This window comes from Condylura cristata, unplaced genomic scaffold (genome assembly GCF_000260355.1).
Source record: "Condylura cristata isolate star-nosed mole 26May11 unplaced genomic scaffold, ConCri1.0 scaffold00008, whole genome shotgun sequence".
NCBI lineage: Eukaryota > Metazoa > Chordata > Mammalia > Eulipotyphla > Talpidae > Condylura > Condylura cristata.
This window is the reverse complement of record NW_004567109.1, coordinates 8994768-9020910: the sequence shown is the minus strand read 5'-3', so window position 1 is coordinate 9020910 and position 26143 is coordinate 8994768. Positions and strand designations below refer to the sequence as shown.

At 57.1% G+C, this 26143-nt stretch overlaps 1 protein-coding gene across 2 annotated transcripts in view; it reads left to right on the top strand.

Moving 5' to 3' along the window:
- The window catches only part of ECE1 (endothelin converting enzyme 1), a 71228-nt gene extending 46092 nt beyond the window's left edge, over positions 1–25136 (top strand). For both annotated transcript variants that reach the window (XM_012722440.1, XM_004678573.2), the window contains 15 exons: positions 2236–2357; positions 3268–3414; positions 4270–4335; positions 5289–5480; positions 9466–9608; positions 10800–10914; positions 13900–14010; positions 15109–15207; positions 15615–15692; positions 17109–17212; positions 19764–19874; positions 20482–20549; positions 21113–21303; positions 22082–22177; positions 22795–25136. In XM_012722440.1, the coding sequence (XP_012577894.1) occupies positions 2236–2357; positions 3268–3414; positions 4270–4335; positions 5289–5480; positions 9466–9608; positions 10800–10914; positions 13900–14010; positions 15109–15207; positions 15615–15692; positions 17109–17212; positions 19764–19874; positions 20482–20549; positions 21113–21303; positions 22082–22177; positions 22795–22971 (1820 nt within the window). In that variant the 3' untranslated portion in view covers positions 22972–25136. The remainder of the gene's footprint in view (positions 1–2235; positions 2358–3267; positions 3415–4269; positions 4336–5288; positions 5481–9465; positions 9609–10799; positions 10915–13899; positions 14011–15108; positions 15208–15614; positions 15693–17108; positions 17213–19763; positions 19875–20481; positions 20550–21112; positions 21304–22081; positions 22178–22794) is intronic.
- The last annotated feature ends 1007 nt before the right edge of the window (positions 25137–26143 follow it).

Below are 26143 nucleotides of genomic sequence, written 5' to 3'. Positions count from 1 at the left end.
GACATTTCAGGGTCACACGGGAGCCAGTGTGAGGTGAGATACTGCGTTGAGTCTGGAACAGCCTTGTGCTTTCCTATTAAGGGCCTGGTGGCAAGAAGCCAGTGTCATCACTGGGGTCTCACCCTTTGCTTTCCAGATGTCTGAGGAGCACAGAAGTCCTGGGTCCCCATTTCTATTCCCCTCCCTTCTAGGAGGCCCCAGGCGTGTCCAGGACTCAGCAGCATCCCGGGCCTGTATCCCCCTCCTTTTCCTCCGCACTCAGGCCCCTGGACCACGGTCTCTCTACCTCCCTTAAACTGACCCAGGCCACCTCAGGGCCCTCTTTGTCACCCTGCCCTCAGTAAGACGGGGAGACTGCTCCCTGACTGGTGACGAGGGAGGCTCTCGGCTGTGGGCTGGGAGCTGAGCCGAGTGGTCAGGCAGTGACTGACTAGGCCAAATGGTCGCTTCCTGCCAACAGCATGCCCTTGTGTGCATCCTCACTTTTCACATACTGGCGCTCTCCCAAGCCCAGGGGCTGTTTCCTTCATCCCCACCTGTGAGCCACTTTTTGCCTCTAAGAATGCCAGCTTCAGTAGAATGTCCTCTGGAGGCCCCACACCCCACATCCCCCCCCCCAACCAGAGCATGGATCATCGCTGGTTCCAAACCTTTTGCTTTGACCAGAGTACTCTGGTGCCCTGCCCGGGTCCTCTGCGCCCTGTGTCTACCTTAGCCCGTGAGCCCCCAGGGGCCGCAGTGGATCTGAGTCACACTTTCGGACATGGTAGCCAGCTTGCTGCTGCACCCATAGGTGCTCAGAGTGAGGGCCTGCAGGGTGAACACCTGAGGAGAGGCGTCATGAGGAGGATGGCCTCTGAGAGGGGCTGTGAAGCCCAGACAGGGGCTGATGGTGTCCTGTCTGAGCGCTTTCTTTTTTTTTTTTTTTAAGATTTATTTATTTATGAACACAGAACTGGGGTACAGGCCAGAGGTGCAGGGGATGAGAGGATTCATCATCAGAAACTGTGGGGAGCAGAACAGGCTGGCTGACGAAGTTTACTGCTGAGGGGAGCAGCAGGCGGGTCAGGAGAGGTCTGCCGCGCCATGTGGTCACCTCCGGGGCAGGCGGGGATCAAACTCATGAGGAAGCAGCTTTAGCTTCTCAGTGCTGCGCTTTGACCCTCTGCATCACCAGGGAGGGCCCTCCATGAGCTCTTTCTGTGTTACTCGTCGGTGGTCTGTGTCCTCATGCTGAAAAGGAAACCCCGTGGGGTCAGGGACGTTGTATTCTGGGTCCCTAGAGCTTGCACAGTACCTGGCACAGAACAGGACTCTCATGTCTTTTTAGTGGGTGAACAAAGTTCTACCAGAAAAACCTTCATGGAAGGCTTGGGCTGTGGGGGAGTCTTTGAAGGAAGCAAAGGAGTTTGACGGTCCAGAGGAGTGACTCTGATTTGAGGGCAAGTGACCCGAACAGTGAGGAATTTCCCAGGGAGGGAGCAGACCTGACGGGTGGAATTGAGGGGCTCGTGCCGGGCTTTGAGACAGGCGGTCGGGCATGGGAGCCCTGGCACCCAGTGGGCCTTCGTGGATCTGAACAGTAGAAAGTGGTTGCCTTAGTAAGTGTGGACAGGAGCTTTCCTGTGCTTGTGCACGTACAGCAGTGCAGCCCTGGTGGCTTCTGCTGGGGAGGAGGGGACAGTCCCACGGGTGTCGTGGGATAAAGGGTTGGGAAGGGGCTTGCAGGGTGGGGCAAGCGTGGAAAAAGCCCCCCCACCCCACCTTGGAGTGAAGCCTGAGCAAGAAACATGGCCCCACTGAGTAATTGTAATATAAATTCAGCCAATGGGGCTTTAAAGCTCAGGCCAACCCAGTCATTATCCAGGAACCTTTGTCTGGATCTGCAACCAAGACAGGTCTTTGTGGCACACAGGGGTGTTATGCCAGGGGGTGTTTGGGCCATGTGTGCCCCCAGGACATCCCTGCTGCCAACTCAGGGGTTGTCTGAGAATCAGAACCTCAGAGGGAAAAGACATGGCCTCCTCTTCTTTGTGGCCAGCTGACATGAAGTGGTCGGCCACTTTGCATGACTACCCAGGGGCAGTCATGTACCCCAGCGAGTGAGTGGCTCACCGCTGCCCAGATAGCCTTGCTGTTTCCGGCTGAGCGCGCCCAGCCTCTGAGGACACACCCGGGGCCACCCAGTGTGCAGAGGGGGGCACACTGCAGCTCTGCTGTCTCTTGTCATTCCAGAAAATTCCACAGCCAGTGTCAGTGAGGCAGAAAGGAAGGCCCAGGTTTACTACCATGCGTGTATGAACGAAACCAGGATAGAGGAGCTCAAGGCCAAGCCCCTGATGGAGCTGATTGAGAAGGTGAGGTCCCTGGCAGACATCCCCTGGCTCTCCCTGCCTCTGACTTCCTCCCCAGCTCTCGGGACCCAGCCCCCCCTCACCCAGCGGGACTATAAAGCCTGGGGTGCGCGCGTCTATTATAAATGTCTGCCACACCAATCATCCTCTGTACACCTGTGTGTGGGACAGTGGCCATATTTACAGGGAAAATGTCTCTCTGCGTTGCTGCGGCCATCTCCTCAGACGGCATGTTTGTATGTGAGGCGGGATGTGTGTGTTCCAGACGGGCCCACAGAAAGTCTTAGACCAGAACTAGGATCCTGTTGGGGCGGAGGACACTCACCCTGCGCTCCCCTTCCTCCTGCAGAGAAGTCTCTTCCCTTGTGCCTTTAGGCACCTGGAGCTCAATGTGGTCCCCCCAGGGTGGCTGTGATGTATACTGGCTGCCCCCCAGCTCCCTGGAGGCCCCACCCCAGATCAGTTTAAGGGGTGCAATGCAGCAGTGTGGGGACCACGGGCCCAGTTTCTCCTCTCCGACACAGGCCCACACGCCTGCACGTGCCCAGCTGAGTAAGGTGGAGGAGGTTAAGGAAGGTCACAGACCTGAGGATTCCAGTAGCCCACATGCAGGCCTCTCTTCCCACACGCACAGTTGAATGTGTTTTCACAGCAGCTGCCCTTGTATGAATCAGTATTGATAAAGCAGGATACAGGGCTGCCCCTCCTGGCCCGCCCCGGCAGCAGCCGCCATGCAGACTCCCTGTCTGAGGAGCAGTCGGCTCCCCCGGGCCTCCAGTTCACTGATCAGACACCCACTAAACAAAGATCCTCCTTTCCTTGCCCTTGAGCCCAAGGTCCCGGAGCAAGTCAGCAAAAGCCAAATTCACCCCCTAGCGTGGCATCACCTCCCCGCTTTCTCCCCTCCGCACAGCTCGGGGGCTGGAACATCACCGCCCCCTGGGACAAGGACAACTTCCAGGACACCCTGCAGGTGGTCACCTCCCACTACCGCACCTCGCCCTTCTTCTCCGTGTACGTCAGCGCTGACTCCAAGAACTCCAACAGCAACGTCATCCAGGTGAGCCGACCCGAAACCCCATTTTGAGTTCAGCTGGTGCTGGGGTGTGGGGTACTGGGGGGCAGCCTTCTGGAGGTCAGTCTGGAGGCAAGGAGTTCTAAAAGGCCAGACTGCCCCCTTGGGCAGGTGGGGTCACAGGTGACTCTGCTGGTTTTCGATGGGTCACTGTGGACCCCAGGAGCAGTGCCAGCTGCCAGGCCCAGCCGGAGCCACCTCCTCCGCCTGAGGTCCTGCTTGGCCTGGCTGTGCATTTTCCCCACCAGGGGAGGCCCATGCTGGCCGGCCCACTCTGGGCACGGAGGGGCTGCATTTCCCCCATCTCTGCCCCCCTCAACCCCCCACTGTGTGACCTCAGGCAAACGCTTCAACCTGCCTGAGCTGCACTTTGCTCAGCAAGCAAATGAGCTGTGCCCAGGTATGCCACGGCATAGCCATAGGCACTGGGTGGTATTTTTGGCCTTCCTGACCTGTCCGGCTCTCAACAAGCCCTTTCCTAGCTCTCTCCTGAATCCTGCTCCCCAGGTTAGGGACACCCTATTCCAGATGAAGAACTTGAGGGCCAGAAAGGGCTAGTTCCTTAACTAAGGTCACACAGCTTGTGAAGACTTAACCGCGCTGTCGCCTGAGGAGCGTTTGATGACACAGGCCCTTGCCAAGGCCAGGAGGCCTGTGAAGAGGAAGATGACTCTGTCCCGCTTCGGGGGGCTTGAGTCCCTGTGCTGGCCCCAGGCTGGACAAGAGCACAGTGGGCCCGTCCCAGGGGCGGCCGCAGCCACTGTGTGCACAGCCGTCCCTGGGGAGGGGGTCAGGGACCTGCAGACAGGGGAGCGCCCTCACGCCCTCCTTTCTCTCCAGGTGGACCAGTCTGGCCTGGGCTTACCCTCCAGAGACTACTACCTGAACAAAACTGAAAATGAAAAGGTGAGGTCACCTTTCTAGGGAGAATGGCTCCCGCGGCACCACCTGCCTCCTCCCCACAACAGCTCACCTCTCCCAGTGTCCCCCGTGCAGGTGGTGGTAGGTGTTCCTGCCTGTGGGTGCAGGCAGTTCCTGGCCCGTGAGACCGCCAGGCTGGCTCAGTCAGGTATCGAGGGGGCCGGGGGACAGGTGTCGTGGTGCCGTCTAAAGCAAGGCCACGATAGCAGCCATACTGTTTGTGGGTGCCCAGCCTTATGTAGCCATCGCTCCTGGCCCCCACCCTCAGTAGCCCCGCAAGACTTCACCCACCTGATCTGTTGCATGCTGTGTCTTTTCCTTGCCTTTTACAGAGGAGAGTAAGGCTCAGGGCTATTGAGTGGCCGGTGGAGGTTGCACAGCCCATACTTCATATCCAGAGCCCCCAGAGCCCACGTCCGCCCCTCGCAGGCTGCCTGTCCTGGTGTCCTGGGGGCCCAGCTGTGGCTCACCGACTGCTCATTCTTTTTCCACCCGCAAGCACCTACTCGGTGCCAGCCCGGCCTCATGGTGCCAGGAATCCAGCAGGGGAGCCAGACTTTAATGAACTAACTTTTGCTCCAATCATTGCAGTGACAAATTGCAATAAGTGAGCGGTGAGCTGAGAAACTTACCTGGGGACTTAATTCAGATCTGGGATGCGATAGTGGCAGACGGTGGCCTTATTAGTGGCTTTCCTGCCAAACGGCCAGGAGGTGATAGCAGGGGCCAAGCCACACAGGACCTGCGGGCTTTACCCGAGGCCGCTGGGAGCCCCCAAGACACGGCCTGGAATCATTCTTGCTGCTGGTTTCCAGGGTGCCTCCTGGGTGAAGCCTCCCACTCCCTGTGCCAGGCTGAAGCCAGCCCTGCTCTGCCCGCTTGCCTAGGGGGCAGTGCCGGGCTGCAGCTCCTAAGGGTTTGGGGTGCCGGCCCCACAGGTGCTGACGGGATACCTGAACTACATGGTCCAGCTGGGGAAGCTGCTGGGCGGGGGTGATGAGGACGCCATCCGGCCCCAGATGCAGCAGATCCTGGACTTCGAGACGGCGCTGGCCAACATCACCATCCCCCAGGAGAAACGCCGCGACGAGGAGCTCATCTACCACAAAGTGACCGCGGCCGAGCTGCAGGTAAGTGCCGAAGCTGGTACGGCCGTGGGGCGGCGAGCTCTACTCCCGCCCCAGTACACCCTCAGCACAGCCCCGTAGGGCAGGCGTGACCGTCACCCCCAGTTCACGTGGAAAAACGGAGGCTTGGAGCGTCAGGCTCGCCGCTGGAGGCCACGCAGCTGCCTCTTGCGCTACGGCAGGCTGCCTTCCTGTGGCAGCTTTTCCCGGGAAGATGGAGGAGGGCGGTGCCCATCTCCCAGCTCCTGGAGCCTGGGTAGAGCAGACAATAAACGAGGGATGGGTTCCGGCCTCTCCTCTCCCTTTCCCAAGCCAGAGGCTCGGGGGTGTTCTGGGGAGCTGCACATTGGACTCAGACTCTGCTCACTGTTGCTCTGTCCTTGACCATGTCCCCTGTGACTTCCTAGGGGAGTCAGGAGGTTGGGGTCCCAACTGCACTGCCTGCTGTGCCAGGCAGAGCCCAGTGAGACCCCAGGGCCCCTCTGTAGGTCAGCCTCAGCCCAAGGCTGCCCCCTGGTGGCCGCCCGGCAGTGCCTGCCGTGTCCCCACACTTCCCCGGGGGCTGCAGTCCGGCCTTCCCCCAGGTCCCCAGGGTTGCAGAGGAATCAGCCAAGAAGGCTCCAGCAATCTTCCTGGTTCCTGCCGTTGCCGGAGAATTCTTGACTGGACCTTCCTTCCCCTCTGGAGGGGACGTCCAGGCCCCTGGTGTTGGGGTGCCACCAAAATGGCTCCTTCCTTCGCTGCCTTCCCCCCACCCAGTGTGCCTGGCGGAACTGGGTTCGCCTCCTCTCCTTGTAAGGGAGCACCAAGACCCCTCGCCTGTACCTGCCCCCACTCTGCCCACAGGAGTCTGTGGGGCTACCGTGGGTCCTTGCTCTTGAAGAGCGCCTGGCTCCGTCCAGGTGTCAGAGCCCTCTAGGTCCCCGGAGATGCTGACGAAAGGGAGCGTTCTGGTGGGTTGTCGTGAAAGGCACCATCTGGCACTGTTTTTTCTCCCCAGGACCAGGAGGTCAAGGGAGCTGCTGTTTGAGCAGTAAGGTTTGCTCTGCTCCATCAGCCCCAGGGCCCCACAGTCCCTCAGCACCCACCATGACCTGAGCATCCGACCAGCCAGGTGTCCTCTCCTGTCACGTCTTCTGTGCCCTTCCCAGCGGGAAAAGTTCCTCTAGCTGCACAGCTGCCAGGCTGGGGAGACCTTAGCAGTGTCAGCAGCAGCCTGGAGGCGTGTGGGCCCTGGGCTGGGGGTCGGGCTGCATCAGCCCAGCCCCACTACGACCTGCGTGGCCATGGACAAGTCCCCTAACCTGCCTCTCTGGACTTTGGTTTTCCCCCCTTGTGAAATGGGGCTTTGTGGGTTCATTCATCTGTGCTCTGTGCCAGAACCAAGAGGCCATGGGAGGCCTGACCCTGGCCAAGGCCAGGGTCTTCACTTAGAGTCCTTTGAGAACAGGCTGAAAAGCCTAGAGTGGCTCCCAGAAGAAATGGACACACATGTATATAAATATCAACATTTAAAGACATTCCGAACCCTGAAACTTGGTGTCCTGGAGAAAATTTCTGCCCACTGTACTGTGAGGATGACAAAAGCTGAGGTTTCACCTGGCAAGCTGGCACTCATCGTGAGAACATCGCTAGCATTGTCCCTTGGTCACTGGTGTGCCAGCCCAGTCCCCAACCCAGGCCAAGTTGACTCACTCTGCCCTGGGACAGACTGTCTGGCTGTCTCCTGGTGTCTGGAAATCTGACTTTCTTCCCATACTCCCAGGGATGCAGGGAAAGGCCCCTGCCTCAGCCCACAGGGGGCTTTGAGTTCAGGAGCTGCACCAGCGGGGCCTCGGGGCCTTCCCTATTTCTTTCTGGGCCTCACCACACAAAAGATTGTTTGGAATTATGTCCCCTCCACCCTTGCCAGTCTCCGCTCAGAGAAAGCCCGAGGCATCGGCACCCCCACCTCGCCCTCTCTGCAGCCTCCTGGCTGCTTGGTGGCCAGCCGTGTTCTCTGGCCTCAGGTCTAGGAAATCGAGCGGGTCCATCTCCATGGAGACGGGCCCAGGCACACATTTAAGCGAGTTCACCGAAGCAGTAAGCATTGGAGTTGTGAAAATTGATCTCGCATGTTCTCTCAGGACTGCGCACATTTACCTGCACAGAACACCTGCCCTTCCCAGAGGGACAGGCTTGTTTTCGGTCGGCGGCTGTGTTGCCACCTGCTCTCTGGACCCTGACCAGACTGTTATCGTTGCCTGCTGTTTATGGGGCTTTCATCAGTTATAGAAACAATGACATTTTGTAAAGTTGGCCATCTTCCCGGGGTCTCTGCCAGTGGGTTATGCCGCCAGGGAGCTGTAAGCACTGAGCCCGAACGAACCATGTCACAAGGACACCTGCACATTCCGCAGCCACAGAAATGGGAAGCAGAGCCCAGCACCTGGCTGCCTGGCAGCAAAGCCTAGGGGAGAGGAAGCAAGTTTTTTGAGCCCAGCGATCCCTGAGGGAGCAGAGCAGCAGCCCCAGTTGGGGGAGGGAGGCTGAGGGGTGTTCCTCATTTTACTTTTTTAAAGATTAATTTATTTATGCATACAAGATCTGGGGTACAGGCCAGAGGTGCAGGGGGTGAAAGCTTCCACTGAGACAGAGTAGGGAGCAGAACAGGTGGATTGACTGAAACACACTGCTGAGGGGGGCAGTGGACGAAACAGGAGAGGTCTGCTGTGCCATGTGTGTCACCCTCTGGCCAGGGTTCGAACTCGTGCTGCAGTGGCTGCAGAGAGCTCCATAGGGCTGCGCTTCAACCCGTTGCTCCACCAGGGAGGGTCCTGCACATGGCTTGAGATCCCAGAGCCAACTCTTGGAGGCTTCTCCCAACCAGGGCCCCTTGTTTCCTTAGCGGGCCCCGCTGCCTGGCGGGCTCCTTGGTTTGAAGGCCACCAGGCGCCTTTCCCCAACTCTAGGTGCAGGTGGTCATGGTAGGAATACTCACCCACATACATACCCAGCTTTTCCTCCCCTACTGAAGGCTGTCCTCTTACCCTGGATGTTCCAGACCCCATGCCTGAGAAAAATCACCCGCACACAAAGCAATTTACAAACACAGCGTCATTCTAGAATTTACCAATTGTGGAGAAGTTAGTTGATGTTGCTGAGACCAGTGTTGCGTCAACAAGAGTTAACCCTTGTTTTAGACCTTTATATAACCCTGAGGTGAATTTTAATATGATGGGGATTCCCCCTTTTCCAATGAGATCCCGAAGATTATACAGTAAACAAGCTGGAAGATGACTGCAGACAACTGAGTCCAGATTTTTTTTTTAAGATTTTATTTATTTATGCATACAGAACTGGGGTACAGGCCCAAGGTGCAGGGGCGGTGAGAGGATTCACCAGAGACAGAGTGGGGAGCAGAACAGGTGGCTTGACTGAAACACCCTGCTGAGGGGAGCAGCGGGCGGGACAGGAGAGGTCTGCCGCACCATGTGGGTCACCTCTAGGGCAGGGATCGAACTTGCACTGAAGTGGCCTGGGTAAGACTTGCAGTGCTGTGCTCCAACTCTCTGCACCACCAGGGAGGGCCCTGAGTCCAGATTTTTCATACTTGTACATTATAGGCCCGCCTGACGTTTAGTTTCTTCATCAATAAAGTAGAGATTGCTGTCCCTGCCTGCTAGGTGTCATGAGGTCCAATGGAGGGAAAACATGTGAGTCATTTGCAAAAGATCCTGATGCAGGAAAAGCTTGTTCAAGGGTAGCAGTTGCTGCTGTGCTTGTTCTTAGTCTGTTCTAGTTCCATTTCAAGTTCAAGTTTCTGTTTGGCTCCTTGGTTATAGCTACAGTAGCTGTGACAAGTCTCTTTGGATACCTGTGGTACAGTCAGGGTCAAGCGCTTGCACGAAGATGGGAAGAAAGATGAACCCTCCCCTCCCCCCCGCCCCCCGAGGCTGGCCCTGGGAGACACAGCCCTGCCAAGTCAAGCTGTCTTCTTCCCTTCCAGACCTTGGCCCCCGTCATCAACTGGTTGCCCTTCCTGAATACCATCTTTTACCCAGTGGAGATCAATGAGTCCGAACCCATCGTTGTCTACGACAAAGAGTACCTTGGACAGGTCTCCACCCTCATCAACAACACCGACAAGTGGTAAGGGATGCCAGGGCCCGGGTACTGGACCCTCACAGGCACACCAGCGGGTCATATATCGCTGCCCACCTCTCAGGCAGGACAGGTGGGGGCTGCAGATGACACTATCTCAGGAAGGTGAACCATGGGGCTGGCTTTTTGTGAGATGCAGCAGGGCACCAGGTTCAAGTCCTAGTTCCTCCTACCTGTAGCCTTGGGCAGATTTCCTCCCCTTCTGCGGGCCCACTTCCTCATGTGAAGGAAGGAGCAACAAATAGCACCTGCCACATACAGTTGTGAGGACTGAGTGAAATATCCACATGAAGCATTGTACTTTAGCATAGTGCCCGACCCAAAATGCAACGCAGTAAATGTTAGCTACTGTATTTAGTTAATGTACATATGATAGGCTTTTTTTTTTAATTTAAAAGATTTGTTGCAGAAGTTTTAAAAACTATGATAAAAGAATTTTAATTACCCAAAACACTACCTTCGATTTCATTGGGTATTTGTAAAGTCTGTATATGTGAGAGATGTAGATTTTGTCAACCGTGGTTCCCTCTCTGCTATCATTATGACTTGGTGTATAGTCTATTTTGTCTTGACCTCTACACAGATCTCATTTTTCATGGCTGTGTAATATTCCATGGAATATACATGTGCTCCTCCTGTTCTCAGACATTTAGACTGGTTCCAGTTTAAGGCTAGATGGTCACTGTAGTGGACATCTCTTTGTGTAAAGGTCACAGCAGCCACAGAGAGTTCTTTGTGCCTCAGGAGTGGAGGTAATGAGAGTTGCCCTCCACGGAGACCCTGGCCTGGGTGCCAAAGCTCCCTTCCTGCCCTCCTGTTCCTAGGCTTCCTTTTCCATCTCTTGGGTGGGAGGGTGATCTTCTGACCAGGACACCTCCGCACTGTGGCAGAACCCTCCCCTTTCCAGCCCAGGGCCATATGCCATCCAGACTGTCGCTGTTTTGCAACAAGCCTGGACTGTGTGTGCACTTACGGTGTACAAGTCACTGCATTAGGCCTTGAGGGGGTTTCTCCAGGACATGAGGTTCCCCCCAGATGAGCAGTAACCAGCCCAAGGGCAACCCAGGAAGGGGCTTGGGATGGGGAGGCTGGGCCTGAGCACCCTGTGAGGTCAGCAGGGGACGTGTGCAAGCTGCAGCCGGCAGGCATTCCTGAGCTTGTGTGGTGTTCTTGCCCCAGCCTGCTGAACAATTACATGATCTGGAACCTGGTACGGAAGACAAGTTCCTTCCTCGATCAGCGCTTTCAGGACGCCGATGAGAAGTTCATGGAAGTCATGTATGGGACGAAGAAGGTGGGTCAGTCCCTGTGCTTTCTCCTTCACATGCTGAGCACCTGTTCTGCACCAGGCCTGGTCTGGGGGCTGCTGTGACCAGGGTACCCCCACCAGGGCCGTGGAACTCATGGGACAGTAGATGATAGGTAGGCATCATCCTGGTGTCCCTGGATGCACAGGAGGGGACCTAAGCCGACTGGGGAGGGGCAGAAGCTTCTGGAGGTGCATGCCACTCTTTAAAAAAAAAAAAAAAGATTTATTTATGCACACAAGAACTGGGGTACAGGCCAGAGGTGTGGAAGTGAGAGGATTCACCAGAGACAGAGCGGGGAACAGAACTGGCAAATCAGCTGAAATACATTGCTGAGGGGAGCAGCGGGGAGTCAGAAGGGGTCTGCTGTGCCGTGTAGGTCAGCTCCCTGGTGGGGGATCAAGCTCAGTGCTGCAGGGCTGGTGATAGCTTCATCATGCTGCACTTTAACCCGTTGTGCCACCAGGGAGGGCCCAGTTTGTTCCACTCTTAAAGGACTCTACAGAGAGTCAGCGCTTTAGCCACTCTTCCAGTCCAAAGTGGCTTCTGTTCTCTTCATCCTCGATGGTGATCTTCACACCTCCTTAGAGGAAGGTACAGTCATCCCCCCCATCTTACACAGGGCACCCCCATAATACTACTTCCTCCCCATAAGCATGACAGTCTCACAGCAGCAGCTGGCTCACGGAGAGTTCACTGGCGCCATCGGGCTCCCGGGCCTCTGCCACCCTTAAGTGTCCACACCACAAGGGTGAGCTCATGCAGAGGCCCCAGGGCTCCAGGCTCTACCCTGCTCTGCCCTCCCTGCAGGAGCCTGCTGCCAATGGGAAGCTCCCCAACCAGCTACTTCCACCTTCTCCCCAAGGACATGGCGGGTACCCTCCCATTCAAGCAGCCAGACCTGTGCGCCCAGGGTGGAATTGGCGGGATGGATTTTTGCCTGGTGCTGAGAGGAGATAGGTGTACACACAGCCAGGGCCCTGGGCGGCTGGGGCCACACCAGCTACAGAGCAGTAGGGCTGGGGTGCCAAGCCCACCCAGCACTCCTGTCCTCCCCACACCCCAGGACAGTGACCAGCAAACCCCAGGAAGCAGCAGGCTCCAGCTGACCCCTGTCCTCAAAGCCCCGCCCAGGCCCAGTGGAGCAGGAACCAGAGGAGGACGGCACAAAACGCTGGATGTGGCACCTGCCGGCCCCCTGGGGTGCACCCTGGGAGTTCTCCTTTCTCTCCCATCCTGTGCACACCCACCTCTGGCAGGAAGAGGACTGAGGGAGAGGGTGGCTGCAAACAGGTCCTGCTCCTACCAAGTGGGCTTCCCATGGGACCAGCCCAGCTGACCCACCTTCCTGCGCTGCCGACTGGGAGCAGGCCAGGGTGAGCCTGAGGCAGACGCATGGCAACAGGTGGCCTCTGGCCCTGCAGCGCTTGGACTAGGAAGGATCTCGATGGTCATCGGGACCCAGAGGAGCTCACAGAGGCCGTGGGTGGAGCGGGCCCTGCATCGCTTACCCTGCCAAGTTACAGAAAAGAATAAGGACGCAGGGCCCCGGGGAGGAAGTGGGGGCTGCCCTAGTCCCCAGCAAAGAAGCAGCCAGACTCAGACTCAGACTCAGCCCGTCTGATGACTACGACTCTTGTGCATTTTCAGCTCTTCACAAACAATGACTAATTCTAAAAGACAGCATCAGTGCTCCCTTTTGTAGGTGTGTTGGCTTACCGAGTTCCTTCAACAGCTCTGTGCACGAACAACTGTTGCATCATTTTATAGATGAGGACACTGAGGCTCGGCTGGGGGGGGGGGGGGGCCTTGTTCAAAGCACAGGTCCAAAGTGGAGAGTGAACTCAAAACCCACACCTCAGATTCCACGTCTGCACCCCAAGCACTGTGCACCCCAGCTCCTGCTCTGCAGGAGCCCAAAGTAAAAATCAGCTTCTGCAGCCCGGTTGCTAGGGACTAAGGACTTGGGGGAGTAAGTGTAAGTGAACAGTTTCAGCTTCGCAAGAGGAATGCGTTCTGGAGACTGGTTGCAAGGCAAGCTGATGACACCTGCAGAGCTGAGTGTGCTCCTAGGGGTTCCCATGGTGAAGCGTACATGTTGGCCCACAGTGTGCGGACACCTGGGTGATGGGGAGCCTGCAACTGGGTGGGTGGGGGTGGAGGGATGGAGCAGCTTCTGCCCTGCTGCTGAAGTGCAGGTGCTCGGCAGGTGCAGGGCGGCTGCAGAGGGTCAAGGGCAGGGGCAGCTCCGTGGCAGGACCCAGTGGGCTGCAGGAGGCTCACCTGCTTCTTCAGCTCAGGCCCTCCCACCCCCACTGTGCTTCCAGGGGGCCCAGGTCAGGCCCGCCCACTTGGTCCAGGTCCCGGCCATGTCACCCTGCCTGTATACCTCTCTGCTCGTCCTTGTTAGGGAAAACCCCTGTGCTCATCTCACGGGGCCCCGAGACACCTCCAATTGTGCAGATCCTTTTCATTTGTAGGGCTGGGTCTTACCCGGGAGCTTCAGGCCAGGATCTGAGCAGGAAATGCTGCTTCCACCACCCAGCCTTGGGCAGGTCACCTCGTTGGAGCTGGAGGCTCGGGCGGAGGCTCGGGCTTCCCAGGCAGAGGCCGCCTGGCGGGGAGGCAGCAGTGGCAGCCCCGCGGGGCCGAGCCGAGCTCCAGGAGGCTGGGTCCTCCGGGCCCTGGGGCCAGGCTGAGAGCCAGGACGGGCTTCGACATCCTGCGTGTTGCTGGGCAGGCCTTCCTCTGGGGCACTCAGCCGGCTTCCATTTACGAAGTGCCAGTGCAAAGCCAGGTGGCCGGCCCGGCGCGGGAGGCCACAGGGACGCCTGTGCTCTTGGCTCTAAAATAACCGCCCCTGGGTCAGGAAAGCTCTCCCTGAAGTCCTGGCAGGAAACGTGGGCTCAGCTGCACAGAGGCTGGGAAGATGGAGGCCTGGGAGGAGTAACCGCTCTCAGTCGTCTTTCCAGACCTGTCTTCCTCGCTGGAAGTTCTGCGTGAGCGACACAGAAAACAACCTGGGCTTCGCCTTGGGCCCCATGTTTGTCAAAGCGACCTTCGCCGAGGACAGCAAGAACATCGTAAGTGCGTCCTGCTTGGACACAGACTTACCGCCGACTGCCGGCCGGGGCTCAGCTTCCCCCCAGGCCCCGGGATACTGACAGTTACCTGCAATAGCTGCCATTGTCAGGAGCTGGGCCTTGTGTCTGCACTCTCTCATCAGGCCTCACCTCTGCGCTGCAGGGGTACCCCGCTGTTTGCGCCTCCTAGGGGTGCAGAGCACACAGCAGGGTAAGGTTGGGGGTGACTTTGCTTACCCTACAGGTCACAGTCTGTCCAGGACAGGTAGAGGAACAGCCAGGCCCCACCTCCGCCCAGGATTCACCACCTCCTGGTTGGGTGACCGGCACAGTAGTCTCACCTCACCTGTAACTTGGGGACCATGGGGAAGGTTAAGGGAGATGCTCTGCATGTGAGGCACCAGGCTACCAGGCTGAATACATGGTAGCTGTTCTGTTACTGTTAGGTTTTATCACTATTAATAATTTCATGCATATTATTCACAGCCAAAGACTAGCAAACTGAGACTCAAATCTCTTCTGTGACTAACCCATGAGCGGCCTGCACGGGGTCTGCTGGGGCCTGTCACCATCAGCTCTCTGCATTTTATGCTCCGGGAGCTCCCACCTCCAGCACTGACCGTGACCGTGTCGCCCTGGAGGGTAGCCCAAGCACAGCATCTCTGATGCTGTTCCTCGCTTGAGCGCTCCAAGCTTCAGCATTCAGGTCACCAAAAAGAAATTCTGTGGCCCAATTAGCCTGAAAAAAACAAAACAAAACAAAACATGTGTTCTAGCACTCTCGGGGAAGAACCACAACACATGTTCTCATCAAAGGCTGTGGAAAGGCCCCCTGAGAAAAAACTCACCCTGCATTTCCTAAGCATAAATGACCAGGGAGCCCCATTTATGAAGCCCAACCCTGGCTTGTGGGTGCTGGTGCTCAGAGGAGCTGGGGATGGGGACCACAGCTCTGACTCCCCAAGCCCTGCAGCTGGAAGCTGAGGCTTGGAAGCGAAGCTGAGTTTACTCTCCAGCCCAGCAGCCTCCCGCGTGGGGCCGAGGCGTGTGGGCGACCCCAGTGCCCAGGCCTCACTGTCTCTGCATCTGCTTCCTCAGGCCAGCGAGATAATCCTGGAGATCAAGAAGGCGTTCGAGGAGAGCCTGAGCACCCTAAAGTGGATGGATGAAGACACTCGGAAATCAGCCAAGGAAAAGGTCAGCCTGGCCAGGGACCTGGGGGTGGCAGCAGCCACAGGCACAGGAGGGTGGACAGAGCCAGGCTGCTCCACCCCAAGCTCGGCACAGTGCTGGCGGCCCTCAGTCTGCCCTGTGGGTGCAGTGGCAGGACAGCCATGTGCACGTGGCTGCATCAGTGGCCCCGTGGAACCAAGCTGGTGAATGGGGGGAGGGGCGCGGTGTCCACTGGGGGGCAGAGGAGCTGCTGTGCCAGTGGGCGGTAGCCAGAGCAGGCAACACCCTTGGGGACATTTAGGGCAGACCTAAAGTATCAGGCAAAGTTAGACTGGGAGGAATCTTTCCAGAAAGGTGTGAAGGCCCTGAGGCAGGAGGACCCACGCTCTGAGCGGTCTCCACGTTCACTGTCCTCTGTCTCTCCTGTGCAGGCGGATGCAATCTACAACATGATCGGCTACCCCAACTTTATCATGGACCCCAAGGAACTCGACAAAGTGTTCAATGACGTAAGTGACTCCTAGCCTGCCCTTTGCATCCCCAGGTGGGGTCTGGATGCAGGCACCACGTGGCTGTCAAGACTGTCAGGATGCTGTGCTAGGGTTTGGGGATGGAGCGGGTCGGGTTCGGGTGGGCGGGGTGGGGGGTCAGGGCCAGGGTCCTCTCCTGGGCCAGCGGAAGGCTCTGCCTCCCTGAGCTACCACCAGTGGCCAGAAGTGGGTGCCAGAGCTGTGCCCCACTAGAAATGGTCGGCTCCATTTAACGAGTGGGAAATAGTGGGGTGTAACGGGTCCTGGAAGACACAAAGAGAATGGGCACCCCTAAACATCAGGGCAGAGTACAGAGTGGGGCCCCTCACATCCCCTCCTCCTTTCCAGTTCCCAGAGTTGTTGCCTCTCCCTGGAACCCCCTGCTCCCCCATTTCCAAAGAAATCCAGACTTGTCATTTGGACCTTAATATGCTACTGGGCAAGAGGAAGCCTAAGTCCCACATGCACTTTTGAGCTTAATTTGGGCAATAAAAGTTGTTCTGGGCCTAGGGGGAAGCTTTTGGCAACTCCTTACTTTAAGTGGATTGTCTCTCTGCCCTTAAAGATAGAAGTTTTAGATCGTCTTGTGATTGCAATTTGTGAATTCAGGCATTTTTGCAATTATAATAACCCCTCATCATGGGTTATATTTAAAACCTAAGAATGTCAGAATTACTTCTGAGGATATGGGATTCACTCTGCAGCCGTTTTTCTTGAGGATAATTTAAGATGCCCCAGAGCGTTGTGCCATAAGATCCAGGGGCTCCCAGAGACAGGCAGAGCCCACAGCCCGGGGTGCTGGTCCCTGGGCCCATTAGCCTAAAAGCTCTGAGGAGATCTGAGGTGCCCCCCAACAAGAGCAGGGAGGCTAGCTGAGGGGTGGGAAGGTGTGTTAGATGCCAGTTTCAAAGATAGATCCCAGCTTGACTGAGGAGAACGCGACTCCTTCGTTCATGAAGTTCTAAGTCAAATTAGGTAAAAGTCACACTAGCGGGCTGGACGCTCGGCCACCGTGTGGCAGGTGTCTGACGTGCACTTGTAGGCCTGGAACCCACCGCCATTTCAGAGTCCCGCTGGCAGTGCCAGAAGCTTTTCCTGCCCGGGGCCTGGCACTGCAGAAGGGGTGTCCCACAGCCCAAGACACCATGGGGTGTTGCGTGGCCCCGGTGAGGCTCTTAATGGCTCCTAAAGTAGGCTTTGGGGTCCTTTCCATAAAGGGGTGCATGCCAGGCCCTAGAGGGAGAGGGCCAGCCTGCAGCCCTGAGCCCTCCATTTTAGCCTCTGTCCCTTAAACTGACCCCTTGTCTCGCGGGGTCTCAGTTGTGAAAGGGTCCCGTGACCACGCGTGAGGTGCCCCAGGCAGGGCTCTGATGCTGGCACTCTGCTCTGGTCCAGTACACCGCAGTTCCAGACCTCTACTTTGAGAACGCCATGCGCTTTTTCAACTTCTCCTGGAGGGTCACCGCGGACCAGCTCCGGAAGGCTCCCAACAGAGACCAGTGAGTTCCAGGCTGCCTGGGGGCTGGGCTGGGCTCGCTTTCTGGGTGCACTTAACCCTGTGTCAGAGGGAACAGTCAGCAGGGCCCTCAGGAGTGGGTGCCGCTGTCCCACTTTGCAGGTGAAGAAACGGGCACCCAGGAAGTGTCCAGCCAGGAGCCAGGACCGACTCAGAAGTGACTCCTGCCTCCTGCCTGTTGGCAGAGTTGAGGGACCTGGGATCACATCCCAGCTCTGAACCTCCAGACTCGAAGCCTTGGCTTCCTTATCTCAGAGGGGCCAGTTCTCGGGTGGTTGTGGCAGTCATGTGAGGGCTTTCCGGAGCGTCCAGCCCGGGCAGGCCCTCAGCCAGGCCTGGCGTCCTCCAGTTCCTCACACAGGCTGGTTTGTGGGGAGGCCTTGGATGGGCCCTCAGGCCTCACTGTGTATCAAAACCCTCAGGAGTTTTTTTTTTAATATAATATCCTAGCCTTGTAACCCAGATATTCTTACTAAGAATAATCTGGATTGAGACCTGGTATCAGTTGCTTAACTCTCCTCAGAAAACCCAGATACTCTCAGACCAGAACTATCCGCAGTCTGAATTCTTCTCCTAAAACATTTTTCAGGAGAAATTTTGCCAAGAGGTTAAGAACTTCTCTTTGCCTCTGGCACCCCCTCATGGACAACGTTGTTTGAACATTTCTGTTTTCTCTCTACATCTGTCTTTTTCCACATTACCCCTAAATGCATAAAAAGTGTCTTCAATCTCTAAAATATGGTATAGGCCCTGCCTCAGTGTTTCAGGCTTATCTGAAGTCTTTTAATTTAGCGTAAAATTTCCTACTTAAATTTTGCTTTCTGCCCTATAATGTATCTTGATTATTATTTGGTGATTTGAATATATAGAAGTTATTCGACTACAAATATGAAGATTTCATTGTCTATCTTTTCAAGGCTTTAGGCAACCCTAATGCTTCTCTGTTGACTCATCAGGCGGAGACACAGTGGCTGCTCTGTGCTCTTGGTAAAAATATCCTTCCGCCTAACCAGCCTTGTCCCTTCACACCACGTAAACCCTGGAGAGGCCAAACGCCTTCCTGCCTCATACCATCAGTTTCAGACTCTGCTCTCGGTACTCAAAAAATGACTGGGCTCCAAGACCTTCCTTGCTTGCATGGGTTCTATCAACTTTTTATGAAAAATAACTTTTCAAGTTTAGCGAGCAGAGGCTGGTTGACTTTTGCAAATGTCTTTAATGTCTGGCTTAACAGAGGACAGCTGGTTCCCACATCTGCTTCTGCAAGCTGTCGCAAGCTGTTGTTTTGAAATATGACAGTGACACAGTAAGCAGTTGCAAAGGCGGAGCTGTTTGAATTGTCTTCTCTGGTGCCTGTGTACACTCTTTGTTGATATTATACCCAAACTCAGCAGGTGCGGTCTCCTAAAGGTTCACCGCGACGTGGAAACAGAACATGTCCCCATGAACTTGTCACAGTCTGCCCCACTGAAAATCCAGGGCTCTGCCTTGGACTGGGAGTCTCCTCCCAGTCATGGTTTTGTAGCTCATACACTGCTCCTTTGAGATAGTGGCTTCCTGAGTTTAACAGATCTCCTAGATAGTGGTGTTTTCATTATACTATATATATATATATTTTTTTTTTTAAGATTTATTTATTTGTTCATGCAGAACTGGGGTACAGGTCAGAGGTTCAGGGGCGGTGAGAGGCTTCACCAGAGACAGAGTGGGGAGCAGAACAGGCAGATCTACGAAGTATACTGCTGAAGGGAGCAGCGGGCGGGCCAGGAGAGGTCTGCCGTGCCATGTGGATCTCCTCCGGGACAGGCGGGAATCGAACCCATGCGGAAGTGGCTTTAGTTTCTCAGTGTTGTGCTTTAACCCGCTGCGCCACCAGGGAGGGCCTACAATATATATTTTTTTAAAGATTATTTACTTATGCATGCAGAACTGGCGTACAGGCCAGAGGTGCAGAGGCCGTGAGAGGATTCATCAGAGACAGAGTGGGGAGCAGAACAGGCAGACTGATGAGTACACTGCTGAGGGGAGCAGCGGGCGGGTCAGAAGAGGTCTGCCGTGCCATGTGGTCACCTCCGGGGCAGGCGGGGATCGAACTCATGCGGTAGTGGCTTTAGCTTCTTAGTACTGCTCTTTAATCCGCTGCACCACCAGGGAGGGCCCTCTACAATATATTTTTAATTTTATTTATTTTTATGTAGAAGAACTGGGGTAAGGCCAGGGGGTGGGAGAGGGTGAGAGGGTTCACCAGAGGCAGAGGGCAGAGTGGGGAGCAGAACAGACGGATCCACTGCTGAGGGGAGCATTGGTCAAGACAGGAGAGGTCTGCTGCGCCCTGTGCGTCAGCTCCCTGGCCAGGAGTCAAACTCGCTGCACAGTGGCCCTGGACAGTCTCACAGTGCTGCACTTTAACCTGTTGCACCATCAGAGAGGGCCCAAGGGGAGTGTACTTTTTAAGTACACTGGGTGCCCTCTGCTGGGCTGCCTGCCCACCTCCCCTCTGCTGGGCCTGGGTCTTGACTGCCTGCTCTTTGCAGGTGGAGCATGACCCCACCCATGGTGAATGCCTACTACTCGCCCACCAAGAACGAGATCGTGTTTCCAGCCGGGATCCTGCAGGCACCGTTCTACACCCGCTCCTCACCCAAGTAGGATGCCCCCAGGACACCCGCCCCTTCTTCTCCCCACACCCCACGGCCCAGGGCTGATACCACCATTGAGTCTGTCTTTGCGCTGCTCTCTGCCCCACTGACCCACTGCCCCACTGGCTCACTTGCAGAGAAGCTGCAGGGGGCAAAGCCCTGTGCTTCCTGCAGGGTCTCCTGGGCCTGGTAGTCCCTGTGTGGAGGCATCAGGCACCGCGATGGGTGGCTGCTTCTGTAACTGTAGAGCAGCCACAGCTGGGGAGTTGGGGAGGGGGAGGGCACCGGCTCAGAAAGGAAACCACCGTCTTGGGTTCGAACCCCAGGCCCACCAGTGGCTGTAGGCCTGGCCCGAGACTGAACCCCACTTTGTTCCTCTGGGAGTCAGTTACTGACGCCTGGTTGTGAAAGTTGCTGAGAGGACCGCGCAGCTGTGTGGAGCACCCTGCATGGCACAGGCATCTAGTGGGCACAGGTGGGCACAGCCAGCTCATGGCCTCCTCGGGGGCTGCATCCCCCAGGGCCCTCAGGCTGTGCTGCGTCTCCTGCCCGCCCCAGGATGCAGGGATCTGCAGCATCATTCTCAGCCCTCCCCCATGTTCCTCCCCTCCAGGGCCTTAAACTTCGGTGGCATCGGTGTTGTCGTGGGCCACGAGCTGACTCATGCTTTTGATGATCAAGGTGCGTTTCCGGGCCTGGCAGGTCCTGCGTCTGGTGCTTCGGCTTGGCTCCCTTGGCTTCCAAGAGTCTTGGCCTTGGAGACAGATGGATCTGGGGTCTGACCCAGCGCTTCCCCCAGCCTCCTCTTCCTGGCTGTGTAACAGGCAGGATGAGCACAGCCCACGGGTGCCTCTGAGGCCTGTGTCACACAGAGCCAATCCTATGCCTCAAAGGAGCCTCCTCACCAACCAACGTCCAGAAGCATCCTCTTGGCTCGTGCCGGAAGGAGGAGGTGGGGCCTCGGGGGCTGGGGCCTGTGACCCGAACGCTCCCCGCGCAGTTAGCCCTCCGGACCAGCCCTGACAGCGAATCCGCTCCGCCCAAACCCGAGCACGCTGCCCGTTTGCTGCGTCACGGGCCCCGGCCGCCCCCTCCGCAGCTCCACCGGCCAGCTGCCCCAGCTCCTTCACGGAGGCCAGCAGCGCACCCCCACCTGTGCTGGCTGGCAGATGGCTGGCCGGACAGGGGGCCCCAGGCCCTGCTGCCTCTTCCCCCTTGACCTTCCGCTGCCCTGTGACCCGCAGGCCGGGAGTACGACAAGGACGGGAACCTTCGGCCCTGGTGGAAGAACTCGTCCGTGGAGGCGTTCAAGCAGCAGACGGAGTGCATGGTGGAGCAGTACGGCAACTACAGCGTCAACGGGGAGCCGGTGAACGGCCGGCACACGCTCGGGGAGAACATCGCTGACAACGGGGGCCTCAAGGCCGCCTACCGGGTGAGTGGCGCCTTGCGTGTCCCCTCTGGGTGCCGAGTGAAGAGCAGTGGGCACAGCAGAGCTCGTAAATGGAAGAAGGACCTGTCAGCTCACCCTTTCAAACTGGGACCAGCTAACCTGCCTCCTGAGGACCAGCCAGCCCTGGGCTGTTTCTGTCAGTGCAGACCTGGCTGGGGTGGGCCAGGCCCGTTCTGTGCCTGCTTCCCCGTGACAGGCAGCACCGAGTACTTGCCACAGACCTTTGGCCTCCAAAGCTGAGGCTCTCAGGCCTTTTATAGGAAAGTGTGCCAACCTGCTTTGGAAGGATGAGTTGGGGTGCTCGGTCATGAGGGAATTAGAGCTGGACTCATTTGAACGAACAAAACTAGCTAGAAGGTGGCAGTGAGGTCATCCAAGGCAACAGATGGAAGTGAGACCTGGGCTGATGCGGGCGGCGGAGAGTGGGGCGGGGATGGCTTGGTTGAGAGGGAAAAGTCAAAGGGGATTTTGGGTGTGATCTATAGCCCTGCTCGTGCCCTGTTGAATCTGAGATGTGTCTTGAATGTCCAGCTGGGACAGCCGAGTGGGGCAGAGGCTGGAACTGAGACCGGCACGGGGGCCCGTGGTGTGTAGATGGTACCCAGAGCCACAGGCTTGCACGCTCCCCTCTTTGGGAGGACTTCAGAGAGTGGGGACAAGCTGAGGCCCCGGAGCGCCCCCAGGCCTCCCATCCCAGACGCTGTGTCCCCACTGTGCGCTCCTGCTTCGAGGGTGCCTGAGCCTCCTTGCTCTCCCCCAGGCCTACCAGAACTGGGTGAAGAAGAACGGGGCTGAGCAGACCCTGCCCACCCTGGGCCTCACCAACAACCAGCTCTTCTTCCTGGGGTTTGCGCAGGTGAGTTCACTAGGAGCAATGCCAGGCTCCGACACCTCCTGCCCTCTTGGGGTTCCAGGAGGGCTCAGGGCCAGGGGCACGTTCCCTGGAGTGGGGAGCTCCTCGCTGGTAGGCCACAAGGCCTCTGCCTGCCTGCGAGGGGGCAAGCTCCTGTCATTGCAGAGGGTCGGGGGGCAGGAATGTTGTTACACGGATCCCTCTTCAGGTGGCTGAGGACAAGGTGATCCTAAGGGTGTTCCAGAAAGTTCTTGACCTCAAGATGCTCCCGGTTGTCTGTCGGGTGGGCATTCAGCTTCTAACCTTCACTTGGCCCCAGAGCCTCTGGCCATTGGCAGTCTGTTCTGCCCAGGAATCAAGTGCTCTGAGCTTAGTCTGAGCTTTTGAACTGGCTCGGGGGCAGAAGCCCCTGCTCAGGTGAAATTCCCACAAATGCCGGGACACAGCGATGCTTCTCTGGCAGAAGGGGCCAGTGGGAGAGGGGCCTGCGTCAGCCTGCCGTCTTCCTTACACACGGCAGACCCCAGGGCCCCAGAACTGGGTGGGGGGCTCGGATGAGACCGGCCTGGTGGCCTCGGGGCCCGCAGTGACACCAGCCTCTCCTTGTCGCCCTCACCAAGGTCTGGTGCTCTGTCCGCACGCCCGAGAGCTCCCACGAAGGCCTTATCACCGACCCCCACAGCCCTTCCCGCTTCCGCGTCATCGGCTCCATCTCCAACTCCAGGGAGTTCTCGGAGCATTTCCACTGCCCGCCCGGCTCCCCCATGAACCCCCAACACAAGTGTGAAGTCTGGTGAGGGGCAAAGCACCAAGAGCCAAGACGGAGTGGGGAGGGACGCGGAGGCGCCCCAGGGTGGGCCCGCGGCCTCCCCCCATGCGGCCCCAGGGCCGTCCCCTCGGCCCGCGCACTGGAGGCCGCTCAGCCGAGCCTGCGGTGTGGTTCTAGCACAGCCCAGAGCGGCTCCCGCGAGCACCCTGCCACCCCAGGCGCGCATGCGCGGCGCGGCGGGCATGTGGGGGTCAGGCCGCTTGTCAGAGCCCTGGGCCCCTCGCCGCCAGGGGCAGTGGACGCAGCCTCCCAGCTCACACTCAGCGCCAGGTACACCGCAAACACCACTGTGTCAAATGCTTTAAAGATATATTTTTGGGGAAACTATTTTTTAAACATTGTGGAATACACTGGAAGCCTTCAGGGAAATAATGCATTTAAAACACTTTTTTTTTTAAAGAGAGGATTGGTATATTTATTATGTTGTTTTTCTAAATAACCTGTGGACAAGAGAAGCCCCGGACTCACTCCTCTCTCTCCCTTACTGCAAGCGACCCCCCAGCTCCTGAGCAGGGCCCCAAAAACAGAAAACGCCATTTCAGCACCAGCACTCTGGCATGTGGTGCGGAGGAGAGTCTCCCCTGCACCTCGCCCGCAGTTGCTTGCCTGTCTCCAGCCCAGCGGGGGGCCGCAGCAAGGAAGTTGTGGTCTCTGGAGTCACAGCAACAGAGACCGGTGGCTGTGGCAAGTCGGCCCTCAAACCTAGCTTGGGTGCCTGGGTACCCTGGATTTGGACCCTCCTGCCAGGCTGAGCCTGGTCCCCATCAGATGCACCCTCTGTGCTGTAGGTACCCAGACTTCATCCCTCTCTTGGCCACCCCATGTCTGTCCTGGGGGCTGTTCCCTCACTGCAGGAGTCCCCCCATCCTAGCCCTGGGGTCCATCTAGCCAACTGTCTCCTATGGGGAAGGAGAAAAGAGAAAACCCCTCACGTCACAGAGTCCAGGCTCTCCCACTGAGCTCCATCCCACTAGGCCCACCGCTGTGGGCCGGCTCCCAGGACCACAGCCAGCCCGCCCTCCATCTCTAGTGCCTTACCTGAGGCTTGGCCCTGGGCTCACCCCAAGGAGACAGCCCCATTGCCAGGGCCCCTGTGGCTTCCTCATGCACCCACCAAGTGACCTGACTGGAACTCAAGGCCATACCCCTGCTCCCAGCGCCTGCTTGGAGCCACGCTCCCCTCCCAGCAGCTCAGAAGCACCATCCTGCAGGTTAGTTGCACAGAGGTCAGGAGTCTGCAGAGCCCTTGAACTTGCCCTCAGCCCCTTGAGTTGAATCAAGACATTCCCCTTGGTGGGAGATGCTTCCAGGCATGGAAGGCTATGAGGGGTAGCACCCCCAATCTTAGCAGTGAGACCTGTGGAGTCCAGACAGCAGCCTGCCCCCTCCCTCATGCCACAGGCTCTCCCCACAGCAGGTTCAGGAGTGGCCCCAGGTGGAGCTAATCATAGCCCCTCCACTCCCAGTCCTCTGGGGGAGCAGCACCTGTGACAGATGCCACCAGTTCCCACCAGGCTCCCACGGGGCAATCACCTTGCCCAGGAAGCCAGGGCCCTCCGTGCCCAAGAGGAGCAGGCAGCTCCGGAGTAGCCTTGGCATACTGCCCCGAGCTGGGGAGAGGCGGGCAGTGGGTTCCAGGTGAGGCCCAGTTCACACAGGCCTTCAGAGGAAAGGAGAGACAGGAGCTGGAGAAGGAGTAGGTCACATCACCTGCCTCTCACAGGAAGGCTTCCCTGGTACCCTCCTGCCCGCCTCCCACCCGTCTCCCTCACCCTCCGGCTGCACCATGGAGAGACTCGGTCCTGAAGGGCACTCATCTGAGGGCATGTGCACTGAGGCTTCCTGGTGTCCTGGGAAGGCAGGGGCGGGAGGCGAGGAGGGCCCAGCAGAGACAGAAGACAGGAAGCAGCCCCTCTCCCACCGCCCCAAGATTCCAGAAAAGGCTAGGGTGGAGGGGCAGTCACCCTCAGAAAGACCCTGCCCCTGGGCCCTGGAGACCCGCAGGCCATCTTCTCTGCTGGCACAGGGACTTGCAGTTTGGAGCTAGGGAGCTGTTTTTTTGTATGACCGTGTCTCGTGCTACTGTAGTCTGGTGTGGCACTATTGTAACTGAAATAAAGTACTTGTACGGGAGCTGTGTGACTAAGCTGTCCTGTGTGACTAAGGGCCTTTTCTGAGCAAACGTAACACTTTACGTGCGTAACAGAGGCTTGAATCAATGCAGATAAATACCCTGCTCTGAGATGGAAGGGTCTCACATGTCAAATCTCCCAAAGCTAGCATTACAGTATACTCACCAAAATTCCCAGGTAATTCTTCATCAACCTTGATAAGCTGATTCACACGAAGAGAAGATCCAAGGCCATTTTGAAGAAGAGCAGTGGGCACTGGCGCCTTGAAGCAGGTATGAAGCTGTCTCGTTAGTAGAGGTGTGGGGTTGGAAATTGAACAGGTAGAATAGCTGAAAGAACAGAGGAACATGGAATAAGAACCCCTCCACCAGCTGAGAAAAGATGAGCCCCTCAGTAAGACATGAGCACACCCTTAGGGAAGAAATGATCTAGATCCCGGTCCTCCCTGGTGGCGTAAGCATGGGCTTACGTCAGCACTAAGAAGCTAGTGTAGCTTCAGTCCCTGGCCAGGGAGTTGGCTCACAGGGCACAGCAGACCTCTCCTCTTCCCTCAGTGTTTTCAGACAATCTGCCTATTCTGCTCCTCACTCTGTCTCTGGGGAATCTTCTCTCCCCCACACCCCACACCTCTGGCCTACACCTAAGCCGTAAGTATACATAAATAAATAAAAAATAAATCTTTTTTTTTTTACATCATCTAGATCCTGCCCAGTGGCACAATTACACACATGTACACAGCAATTTCTTTCTTTTTTTTAAAGATTTATTTATTTATTTATTTATTTATACAGAACTGGATTACAGGCCAGAGATGCAGAAGGTGAGAGGATTCACCAGAGACAGAGCAGGGAGCAGAATAGGCAGATCCACGAAGTACACTGCTGAGGGGAGCAGCGGGCGGGTTAGGAGAGGTCTGCTTTGCCATGTGGATCTCCTCCGGGGCAAGCAGGAATCAAACTCATGCAGAGGTGGCTTAAGCTTCTTAGTGTGCTTTAACCTGCTGCACCA